The 12,324-nt window shown below is 38.6% G+C and overlaps 1 protein-coding gene across 11 annotated transcripts in view; it reads right to left on the bottom strand.

The window, feature by feature from the left end:
- LOC136009969 (sodium channel protein type 1 subunit alpha) overlaps window positions 1-11,846 on the bottom strand; it is a 61,380-nt gene extending 49,534 nt beyond the window's left edge. For all 11 annotated transcript variants that reach the window (XM_065670511.1, XM_065670514.1, XM_065670519.1 and 8 more), the window contains exons 1-2: window positions 11,583-11,846; window positions 5,089-5,207 (exon numbers count right to left, since the gene is read on the bottom strand). In XM_065670511.1, coding sequence (XP_065526583.1) covers window positions 5,089-5,207; window positions 11,583-11,846 — 383 coding nt within the window. The remainder of the gene's footprint in view (window positions 1-5,088; window positions 5,208-11,582) is intronic.
- Between the last annotated feature and the right edge of the window lie 478 nt (window positions 11,847-12,324).

Genomic DNA, 12,324 nt, shown 5'->3' with positions numbered 1-12,324 from the left:
GTAACTGGGAGTTACCAGAAGGGCATGGGCTCTCTTCAGAGGGGTCGAACTTGTTCGGCGGTGGTATTGTATTCTTTTCTCTTGTTATTTTCTTTTATCATTATTGTCATTGGTGGTAGCAGCAGTGATTTGTGTTATACCGTAGTTACTGGGCTGTTCTTATCTCAACCCGTGGGAGTTACATTCTTCCGATTCTCCTCCACATCCCTCCGGGGGGTGTGGGGGGGGGAGGCGGGGGGAGGAAAGAAAGAGGGAGAAAAGGTGTGGGGGGGAGTGAGTGAACGAGCTGTATGGCTCGGTTTGAACCATGACAGTTCTTTTTTGGCGCCCAACGTGGGGCAGGAGCCCACGACCCTGGGATTAAGAGTCCCATGCTCTCCGCCACTCCGGATTCGGGGATCTGAACCCAACTCCTTTTCGATTGGCTGAGGGCAACAGAAGGCATCGCCCACCCCAAAGAAGAGAGAACTCTCCCCGGGGCTCCCGTCAGCTTCTCCGGGATTGGCTGTGTCACCGCACTGGGCTCCTCACGGCGCCAGCCTCTGCCACTCCAGATTCAGGGATCTGAACCATAAAAGAGAACTGTCCTTGTTTAAACTGAACCACACAGCTCGTTCACTCACTCCCACCCCCTTTTCTCCCTCTTTCTTCCCTCCCCCCCCCCCCCCCACCGCTCCCGGAGGGATGTGGAGGAGAATTGAGAGAATGTAACTCCCACAGGTTGAGATAAGAACAGCCCAGTAACTAAGGTATAACACAAACCACTGCTGCTACCACCAATGATAATAATGAGAAGAGAAAATAACAAGGGAAGAGAATACAATACCACTGCCGAACAAGTTCGACCCCCCTGAAGAGAGCCCGTGCCCTTCTGGTAACTCCCAGTTACCTCCCTGGGCATGACATGCTGTGGTATGGAATACCTCTTTGGCTAGCTTGGGTCAGGTGTCCTGTCTCTGCTTCCTCCTGGCCTCCCCTCATCCCTAGCAGAGCATGAGGCTCACAAAGTCCTTGGTCAGAGTAAACATTACTGAGCAACAACTGAAAACATCGGTGATATCAGTGCTGTTCCCAGGCTGAAAGTCAAAACATAGCACTGCGCCAGCTACTAAGAAGGAGAAAAACTGACTGCTACTGCTGAACCCAGGACACACTTCTACAGTTTATAGTACTAAATTCAACCGCTGGCATATGCAAGGTAATCTTAGAGGTTTATCTTGTTTACAATGAGTCAGAGCTGTAGAGAAAGCACCCACCACCCCAGCACCCACCACAGCCAGTCTGTCAAAGACATGGCTCAGTTAATGAAACAGAAATCCATGGAGAGTTCACAGATTAAGGTGAGTAATTTTACAATATTATTTTGAGGCTGTCTCAAAACACGTTAGCAGCATCAGAAGTATCTCTTGTTCTACCAGTGCTACAATTTGTAGTCAGTTGCTTGAAAAACATGGAAAACTGATGAAGATTAGAATTAAAATTAATTTTCATTTAATGTTCCAGCTAGGAACAATTACTTATTCTGAGACTATGAAATCCAGACTAACAGCTCAGGCGAGTTTGAGGTAGGGATGTGGGACAGTCCACTGTGGCTTTGCTACATCTGCTGTAATATTCTTGGTTTACAAGGTCAGTGGTTCTACAAACAGTGTGGTCCTTCTCTTTTCGTGGCAATAAAGTAAACTCGACTATTCAAACAATTGAATATGCATATGTGCTGATAGTCTAGACTGAAACCTGACTTAAAACGGCCACATGATGGCAGCAAAAAGTAAGAGCCACTATGCCTTTATGTCGAATGTTTAACTCAACTCTGATTTTCCCTCTATTCATCTGCCTAACTGAAGTGTTCCTTAAAAATAGTTGCACAAACATAACTGGCAAAGAAGCTAGCTTAAAATCAAGAAAGCCATTTACGCATACAGTTGTATATGTTGCCATGCAATCTCTGTACAATTATTGTTCAGCAGCTCAGAATAAATTATTAGAATGTCTTACAATGCTTGTCCTCACAGTCCACAGCCAGCTCTAAAGGGTCTGTCTTGATGTAATTGGGAAATTCCTTTAAATAAAGATAATGCCTTTTGGTAGCTGAAAAACTTGGAGATACCTGGCTGCAGCTTCAGTAGTCTCATAAGACAGTTAAAGAAGTGGACTGTCAGAGGAGAGCTGAGGGTTACACTATGAAGTGTATTACGTGTCCACAGCTATATATCATTCATAACAAAGGCCACAGGTAGGTCTTCACACATCACGCACTCCATACGTAACTCATGACTTCTGTGAGCTGCATGGCCCAAGGGAGCAGATGCTCAAAAGGTGCTAACTCACTTTGAAATATAAACTCTTGCCATGCTTTCCCAATGGGAATTTCAGTCATAACTGAAACATTCAATATCTGTGCCTCTCCTCTTCTCCCATGTTTGAAGTATTTGATTTACAACCTCAACATCCCCTTAATTCACTATTTATGTTCCACAATTATTCAACTGTACACATAGGTACACATAGATTCTTTTATGTGGCAACTTCTTCATGGAAACATAGTGCCCTTTTCATGCTCTCCCATATAGGCAATCAGAAGGTTTAGGCACGATACAGCCGCACACTAATCAATTATTCAATCAGCTGAAGTCTTTAATTGCCTGTGTGGACTTGGTGGAAGATGAAGACTGTAAAAAGCAAAGGTTGACAACTGGTCTTACAGACACCTGCTTGCAGTCAGGCCACACTGAGTACCACTATAATTTCTGCTTCAAAGGCTAGCACATATTTTCTCTAGAGCACCGCTCTGTTAATTTCTAACACTCCTTGTGTTCTGCATCTCCAGCCACTGCCACCTCCCTTTTTTCTGTCTGCTCAACCCAGTACCTATTCTTACTATTTCACCTTTCCTATTACTAGCCAAAGTCTGGCCATCTCCCATGACTCTTGTGTTACCCCTCAGTTCCACACTCTCCTTTAACTTGAGCCAGGCAGGAGAAAAAACCCAACAACCCCAAACCAGAATACCAGGAGGTGACTCAGGAGAGCATGAAAAGCATAAGAGAAAAAATGTATTCCGTTACCAGTCCTTGTAGCTGGTATTACAATAGGAACCAGCAGTGAGAAAAAATAATTGCAGAGAAAGTCTCTGAGCACTCTGAAGAGACATGGTCTATTTCTTTATAGGGGGAGCAACATCTGAGCATGTGTCTGAACAGATGCGAGCAGAGCATCCTATAGAGAGGTTTAGAGAATTTTGAGGATGTACAGATGAAGGTTTATCAACCAGTGTGCCAATATCATTGTGCTTAACATGCATCTTTCACACTGAAAGTAGGAAAGGCACAGGTTCGTTACACAGGCCAAGATGCCAAAGACTCACCTCAAAACATGAGGGCAGCAGAGTTTTTTCACTAAAAGTCAGAAGAGTATAAAAAATAATAACCAACATTACTCCCTAATCTTTTTCTTATATGTGGCTAACCTTGTATAGGCAGCTGAAATCTAAACTGCATTATGGGACATATTATGTGATTCTTAGTTAAACACATTCATATTTGCAGTGTTTGTACTATACTGAATTAAAAAGTAAATAAATAAATAAAAAGAACCTGTGCATCTATTCTTATTTAAAGATTAAATAAAGAAATAAATAACCCCCCTACATCTAAATCTAAGATAAAAATAGCCCATTCCATAGCTGAATGGTTGGAAAACAGATCAGTCTACCTAGTGAAAGGAAACCTTCTCCTACAATAGAGCAAAATTACATGATCACACACACTAACCAGTTGATAGCAGGAAAAAATATTGGAATTGCAGATCGTTTATTAGAATTGCTTTTGTTCTGACTGCCACCAAGACCAGCTGGTTAATCTTTGAATACAAATAGGAGGAACTTAAAACCAAAACCCCACTCAGCAATCAGTACACAGGTAAAAAATGTTACCCACAACTAGCACAGATGCAGGGTTGGAAGCTATTGTAAATCAAAGTCTGTAACTTGAATGCATGAGTGTTCATTGGAGGCTTCAATCTGGCAGTCTTTGGCTGCATTTTGTCACCATCACCAGCACAGTTTCTGCAGGTCTCTGTCAGGTCCCTTAGCTACTGTCCCCAGTGTTCCCTTAGCTACTGTCCCCAGTGTTCCCTTACTTCACCCCAGACACCTTTCTCCCCTTCTCTCACTGCTTTTATCTGCTAGGAAGCTCAGAGGAAAAGGTCTTCCTGAGTCAGCATCAATCAGCCCTGATTCTTCTTTCTTCTAAAGACCTAGAAGATTTTGCCAGCAGTCTGTAACAAAAGGCTTCTGACTTTGACTAACTGTTCAATGCTTAAAGTCTTACCATTACACTGAAGTTTTCATTTGGTGACTACTTTTCCCAGTCCTGAGGTTTTGCAGAAAAAGTGCACCAAACCCTCAGCTGCCAGAAATTCCTATCAACCTGTTATGAACATCAGGAACCAATCCAACATGCCAGCCTAAAATTTTACCTTGTTCACTATTCTATCAGTTATGGTCCCCCAGTCTGTCTTGCAGGGCTGCTGCCTATGCTTTCTGGGAATGTATTACATTTGGTGGAATTTTATGGTGCAGTTGGACAGGTTTGGGAATATGAGATTCAGCATGCATGAACCAGGCTTCCTGGCATGCTGCTGCAATAGACTATAAAGCTGGTCTTAAGGTTGACCTCAGAAGGACCCCTAAAAGACAATATAACCACACCCCTGGGCTAGCTGTTCATGAGCAATGGCATACATGCCTGAATGCTTGCAAAACTCAAAAAAGAATCTGGAACATAAAAAGAAAAATCAATGTTAAAATAAATCTGAAGAAACTTTTCTGAAAAATTAATCAAGATTCTTAAATCCATCTGCAATTCTGTATTGCATAAATACTGAAATTCAACAGAATAGCTAAAATGCATCTATATGATATACACATATTTTCTAGTATTTATAAAACCTTTGCATGTCTTCCACTGTAAAATAAAAGTGAAATTAACAGCCTAATAAAACCTTTATTTACAATGAAATAGAAAGAGAGATGAGTTTTCTTAGTTTCAGTGTGCAACATTGTGAACAACCATTGAAAAAGGATATGAATGTACCAAAATTTTAATAGCTATTTTTCTAAGAGGATTGAAGGGAGTTAAAATGTACAGGGCAGAGGTGGCACTGAATCGGAAGATTGCCTTCCCTTTATTCAATACTATAAAGGTCTGGAAAAAAAGAAGAGAAAAGACATTTTATAAGTGTGTATTCATTGCAGATGCTGATTTTAAAACTGTTTCTAGTGAGCAATCACCAAAATTGATACTTTTTCAATACTTAAAACACAAAACCCATGACTAATTTTTTAAATAAAGTTTATTTCCAGTACTTACCTGATGTACCTGACATGAAACTATAACTTTAAATATAGAACTTTCAATTAATTTATGTTTTTATACTACTTCTTCATTTAAGAATCCCAGTATAGTCTTCCTATTTGAAATACCATAAGCAGGGAAACCTTACCTATTGATGTTAAAGATGTTAGTAAAAGAAATCCTTCTAGAAACTGATTTAATAGACTACTTAATTTTTTTTTTTGTTGTTTTTTTTTTAATTTTAGTCTGTTTCTTGGTCTTTGTGCTAAGGAGAGAGAAAACAGCATTAACACACATAGTCATTAGTTAGATCTCTAAGGACTGTAGACATCTGAATACACCTTACCAGAGGACAGAAAGATACATCCCGGATGACCTCCCTGTACAACTGTGGTTTGAAGGTGTGACACTTGCCCAGAACATACATACTTGTTAAATTTAAATTTTAGCAGCTGAAGAGCCTATCAAATTTAGAGAAACTTAAAGGTATGCAAGCCTTCAGCAAACTGTAGAAAACTCAAAATGCCGAAAACTTGTCTGTTTTTCTCAAACACATCTCTGAACCCGACAGACATGGCTTTGCTTCCACTGTAGGCCATCATGGCTGCAACAGCATTAACACTACAGCATGGGAAATGTGGACTGTCAAGTTCAAGCAGAGAGAAATGAAAAACACTGCAGAAGGAAGGCTGAGTACCTCAGAAGAAAACTGCATGCAGTGGAAGGGGTGATGCAAGGTTTATAGCCCAAATTAAAATAAGTTATAGGTGTTGCAGACTCTGCCCAACAGAAATGTCAAAACCTGCTTTTCTTGTTTTGTCAGAATTGTATATTTCATAAATAAGTTTGATGAAGCCTCCTTGGTTTTCATTACATTGCTGAGAAAGTGAGCTATAAACTAGAATGCCAGTGGAAGTGAAGTTATGTTGACCTCCTCTGGTGTCCATGATATAAAGTACCACTTGAAGAGTGTAAGCAAGCAGGTATTCCTGGCAAGCCTGATAGAGAGAAAATATGGCAAGGAGGTTGAAGAAGGATGATTCTTCAGTCTGCTTAGATTTCGGAAGCTTAGTATTTATGGACCATGAAAGGAGGACTGGAATTAGATATCTTTAAGGTCCCTTTCGACCCAAACCATTTTATGATTCTGTGTAGTAATGGTATAAAATATATATTTGATTTCCTTGCCTCTGCACAGAAATAGAGAAACTAAGTATGAAACTGAAGACAAAAGGATGAATCCTGAGCTAATTTTTCCAAATTACACTTCCAGTTACAGATCACAGACAATAACAACCTTCAAAGTGTAACTGCAGATGACCTGACTAAGGCTTTCATTTTAAATACTGAAGGAACCAAGCAGGTGAATTACCTATTTTGGCACAATGTTTTAAAACCTCACCCCCCAAGGGGAAGGTGACTTTACCCTCCAAGGTCTGTCCCCAGTCCCAGGACTTACAGCTAAGAAGCCTCCAGCTCCCTCTCTTGGCTTTTGTAGCTATGAGGTAGTTGACAAAATACATTAAAACCCACACTCCCTACTAACTTCATATCCAAGACTACACCAACTACATTTAGTCAACCTACATTTTAAAAAAATCTTTAGACACAAGCATATTAAACATACATCTCTCTCTAACGTGCCTTCTGGAAAATAACAGCATGCTGGCACAGCTCCAGTTTCACTTGGAAGCTGCTGCTATTTTAGGTGCTCTACTTTCTGCTGCCCTGCATAAGCAGAACCAACAAGACATAAATTAACTACCTCAGTTTTAATTTTTCACTCAAAGCATCTCTGTGATTGGAGCCCTCAGAATTACTTGGTTGATCCTCTGACCTCCAGACTTAAACATGAGCTAAAATTGTGTCTTATGTCTGAAGAAGAATTTTCGTAAAAAATACAGATAACAGCTGACATCCAACCCCTGTGTAAGCTCCCTTCCCTGGTAAGTGTGCTATATCTCACTCCAGTCTCAACCCAGATGCAAGCCAATGTGTAGGCAGTGTGGATGAACATGAAATATTGTACCCAAAGCTGTCAGGACAAATTAGACATACACTGAGAAAAGCTAAATAAATTCTAAACAATTTGTAAGATTAATATTTTTATATGAAGGATTATGTATACTTCTCAAGGCTTAGGTTTTATAAAGTGCTTTAGTTATTGTATAAAGGCAGGAAACCTGCTCACACTTGAAGTATTCGACTGTGAATATAAATTGAAAGAAAACCCTAATGAGAAGTCCCTGATTTGCTGTTTTTGCATCTGTAACCTAACAGAATCCAGTTCTGCAGCTTCTGCCATATTACATATAAACCCAGAAACTGTGCTCTTAGCAGGGCAAAGGAGGAGGAGTAAAGAAGAATCTATGTTGAACATACCTCTCCGAGAACCTCTTGGGACAAAGAGTTCCCAAAACCTTATTTCTGATCTCCTCCCTCCCAGTTAGCTTTAACTGTAGTTTCTGGGAGGCTACCTTTAGCAGGCTAACTGCTCCTCTCTTGCATTTCCACTTCCTACAGTTAAATAAACAACTAAAACCTCAAAGGACCTTCTGAAAGGTAACAGGTGACACATTTAGTTTCCTGGGAAAAGCCCTGGGGGCAAATAGAACAAGAGACTCCTGGCATATTGGAAGTTGGCATTTCTTGGTTTTGCAGTTGTCTTTAGAAACCAACTTGTTTTTCCAGCAAGACCTTAATTTCCTTGTTGGCTAAAACTTTTCACTTAAAAATTCTTTCACTTAAAAATTCTTTCACTTACAACGATACAAAATATCTAAAATATCTAAAATCACTAGTGCATTCACCTGTTCTGATGCAATAAAGTTAAGCAATTTTAAAGAATCTTTTTGTTTCTGCAATCCAAAAATCTAGGAATCCCAGGAGCTAGCGGTTTGATCAGATTAGAGACACAGACTAAAGGATGCACCTTTTTTGACAGACATCATTCAACATCATTGTGGCAAGGGGCAGGGCATGGAATGGCAAACAACAATGCTATATATATATTGTAGCGGGAGGAATGTGAAGTAAGACCCATTTAGTTCCTCCTATTCTTTCTCTCCTCTTTAATGTAGCAGTCTAGGTTCAACAGAAAATAGCCCTCAAAGTATGAAACCAACTGGACCAGATTTTGTATGCACACCTGCAGGTTAGGATCTTAAGGGGGTCCAGCTGATCATTTCTCTATAATCATGTAAACCTCCTTGATCCTTTGTAACAGCAGCTTGAGCACAAACCGGCAGTCACTTTTATACTGGGAACACATTGATTTGCACTTAAACAGAAGTGGTATGTGAAAAATTTGTTAAGGTCCAAGTTCATTTTTTACTCAATTCTGGATTTTAAAGGAGCATTGCAACCATTTAGGATGCTAAGCTTTGCAGTTCTGAAGACCAGCATTATTGACAACTACAGACAGCATTTCATTATAATAAAATCATAAGAATATAAGGTCAGCTATTGTATTTTGTTGTACTGTATTATATTGTAATAAAATAATTATGTTCCAAGGGTACCGTTGCTGGCATTAAGGCTATCTGTGGTACAGAGTAAATCATTAATACTATCACATGTGTAAATTTACTACAATGGGTTGCTCCATTGTCAAACAGCAGTTGTCCTTTTCCTTTCATCTTCAGATAAATATTGGGCTTGAATGTGTCCTTTTTAGTTGTAGGTTTTGCATAGAAGCACAGTTACAAAACCATAAAACTAGCACATATGTTTCCATTTTTCTTAAGAGGTTTTCCCATTTTTAGCTTTTCATCTCTGGGCTACTTTATCCACAAATTAAGGCTCTCACTAGCTCAACACATTTATTTATTCCTGTCTTATTCTGTATTAAACTGCGTTAGATCATGGCATACACATGCATAATTGCTTAGAGAAAGAGGCCCAAAGAGGAAATGTAAACCACTCTAGATGATGTTTCAACAGTGAATGCAAAAATACAGTGAATTTTTTCAACATTGCTATAAAAATAGGAAAAAACCCCAACAAACCAACAAAAAACATCAATAGGCTGCAATACGTGCATATGAGGTAAATGATGGATGATTTCACTTATGACCCAAATTTGGAATAGAAAAGATATTCCTAAAATGCTTGCACAGGTTTCCTGAATATATCATGTGACCATGTTCCTTAGTATAATGTGATCAGTGCTGTGAGTAACTGTTTCTATTTCTATTTGAAAGATTGTAAGCCAAACTGATACAATTCTGTTCATAAATTAGTTAATGCAGATATCTAAACAGAGTTCTGAAGTAACAGTAGCACCTACTACTCCATACAGTTACCCTAACCCTTTCTTGAAAATAAGTATTTTCCTTCATTCTAGCATTTCTGTTAGATCCATACCATTTCAGATAGATGCTTCCCCAGGCAAAAATTTGACATCTCTAACCATCATGCAGCAGTTGTCAGACCACTGCCTTGTAAGAGGGTGTGCTGATTGCCTCGGCTTTACAAGGTAGAACTGAGAGAGAGATAAAGAGAAAGCTAAATGGTACAGAGGTAAATGCATTGTGCATTAAGAGTACTTCACTTCTTCCAGAGATGTTCACTTTTTCTTCAGGCTTTTCTCAAAGTATTTCTCCTTCTGAGACTTGCAGAAGCATCGGCTACTACCAGTACTCTCAAAAGACAAGTAAAACAAGAAGAAAGCCTTTCCAGAGTTCACATACAGCTAGATAAAAAAATCTAGGAATCAGGTATCTGAAAGTCATTTTGACTGTAAACTTGAAATAGCTATTGAATTTCTGTTAGGAAAGTCTATTTTCCTTAAACTGAAGGAAGAAAAAACTGGAGAGAATTGTAGTGTTTGAGAAATTTTTTCTTGCATTTGACTGGCAGAGCTGTTTCTATTTCTGTCCTGTATAACATTAAAGTACATGGATAGCGAAGATTTGCAGACTTCAGCACAAAGAAGAGAATACCAGCGAGTATGTGACATACTCATGAAAGTTATTTAGTGTGCAAATGAAAAGATTCTTCCTTTCAAATAGTGCAGGAGCTTGGCTGAATATGTTCAGCGGGTTTTACTCTGTTTCTTTCTATCATCCTACCTAGCTGATGTAGTGTTTTCAGCTCCATCTGTGAAGAGGCTGGAAAAGTCCTCCATTTCTAAGGGCTCTAGAAACTTGCCTGTAATCATACTTATCATATAACTGGTTTCACTGTAAGACACACAAGACAGACTGATTTGACTATAAAGATCCAGGATGAGCTGAGGGCAGGTAGGGATATAATTATAGGTGATCTTCTATCACAGACACAATCAGCACAGAACTATACAAGGCCTGCTTCTACAGAAACACATCTTTTATCTTTGTAAAAGTAGAACTAGGATTTAAAGATAAATCTTCATACCCCATGAATGGCAGATAAAGGTTCTCCCAGAGTCATCAAATAATAAAGATAAAAATATTGTTGTTTTACATAGCATTTTCTCTCTTGTCAAAAGAAGATTCATAAATCACATAAAATTTAGCAAAGTAAGACGCTTAGAACACAGCACTTCACGATAATCAAAAGAACTCCTGTCTTGATATTGATAAAGTTTTCATAATCACAGTATCTAATAATTAAAGTATCACCCAAGTTAGTTATCACTATAAACCATGAGCTTTTTCTGCTGTATATGGGCTGTGTGACAGAATCACCCTGAAAGGATTCCAGGGCTTTTCATGACCAGTTCCACCAGAAATTTTTAAATCAGTTTTACACTCTCTTTATGACATTTTTCTGCTTATCTGTGTGTTTCTCTATTGATTCCATAGATTTCTTAGGAATTTTCTATCAAAGCAGGTTTCCGGGAAGAAAATGTGTTTTGATAAATAAAAGCAAAAATATAAACAATAAAATAACCCATTTATTTTTAAGTGCTTTCATTTATGTTATGTTGGAATGTTCATGTAGACAGTGTTGATAAAAATTCAATTATATCAAAGAAATAAATTTTTATGTAGATGAAAAGGATGCTTTCTGGAAAGCAGGATGTGTATGCAATGCTGGCATCAAACATTTTCTGCTCTTGTTATACATCTAGTCTGTTAGCAATACTCAACTATTTCCACATTATTAGAATGACATTTTCCTACATGATTGCAAGTTAACAGACTGAAGTAACAAGTTATATGACCCACTCCACAAAAATGAAATGAACATGATAAAGCACTCTAAACACTGGCATGTGAACAGGATCAATATCAGACTCACTTTTTTATTGATGTAATATGGGTCCATGTCTTCCAAGGGCTCAGACACCATTCCTGGAGGTATGTCACCATATATAAATGGAAGTGTTTTTCCTGCCTCCAAATCACTATTTGGCTTCGGCCCATTTTCGTCATCGTCTTTACGATCTTGTTTAGGATTCTTAGCTTTTTCTGCAGCAATGCGTTGTTCAATAGCTGCAAGAGACTCTCTAGTGAAGTATTGGAAGCTGTCTGGTCCTGGTGGTACAAGCACTGACTGCTCCATCTTTTCATCCTGCACATTTTAATTACCATTTATTCTTCTGCATAGGAAAACACTAAAAGAAAGCAGACCAAAAAAAAAAAAAAAAAAAATAGGAAAATCAAACAAACATGTTAAAATCACCAAGTAAGAAAGATAAAACATTTTTTTAAGTGCTTTCATTTATGCTATATTGGAATGCTCATATACGCAGTGTTGAAAATTATGCAAAGAAGAAAGAACAAGCAGTTTTGTTGGATGATTTGACCTTTGTTATAGGCATTTGTATAGCTCTTATGCTAGTTATAGAAACTGTAAGAATTTCTCAACTCTAGGACTAAAACGTTTTTTTTACTCCAAATAAACAAAAGCATGATACTTCAGAGCACTCAGATACATTCTTTCCTCAGAACTCTAATTATTTTAAAATCACCTCACACTCCTCAGGAATCAATCAGGATTATACCGATAATTATAAACAGCACAATTCATCAGGGCTAAT

The sequence above is a fragment of the Lathamus discolor genome, chromosome 3 (assembly GCF_037157495.1).
Source record: "Lathamus discolor isolate bLatDis1 chromosome 3, bLatDis1.hap1, whole genome shotgun sequence".
Classification (NCBI taxonomy): domain Eukaryota; kingdom Metazoa; phylum Chordata; class Aves; order Psittaciformes; family Psittacidae; genus Lathamus; species Lathamus discolor.
Note: the sequence above shows the minus strand (reverse complement) of the source record. Positions and strands in the feature narration are given on the sequence as shown.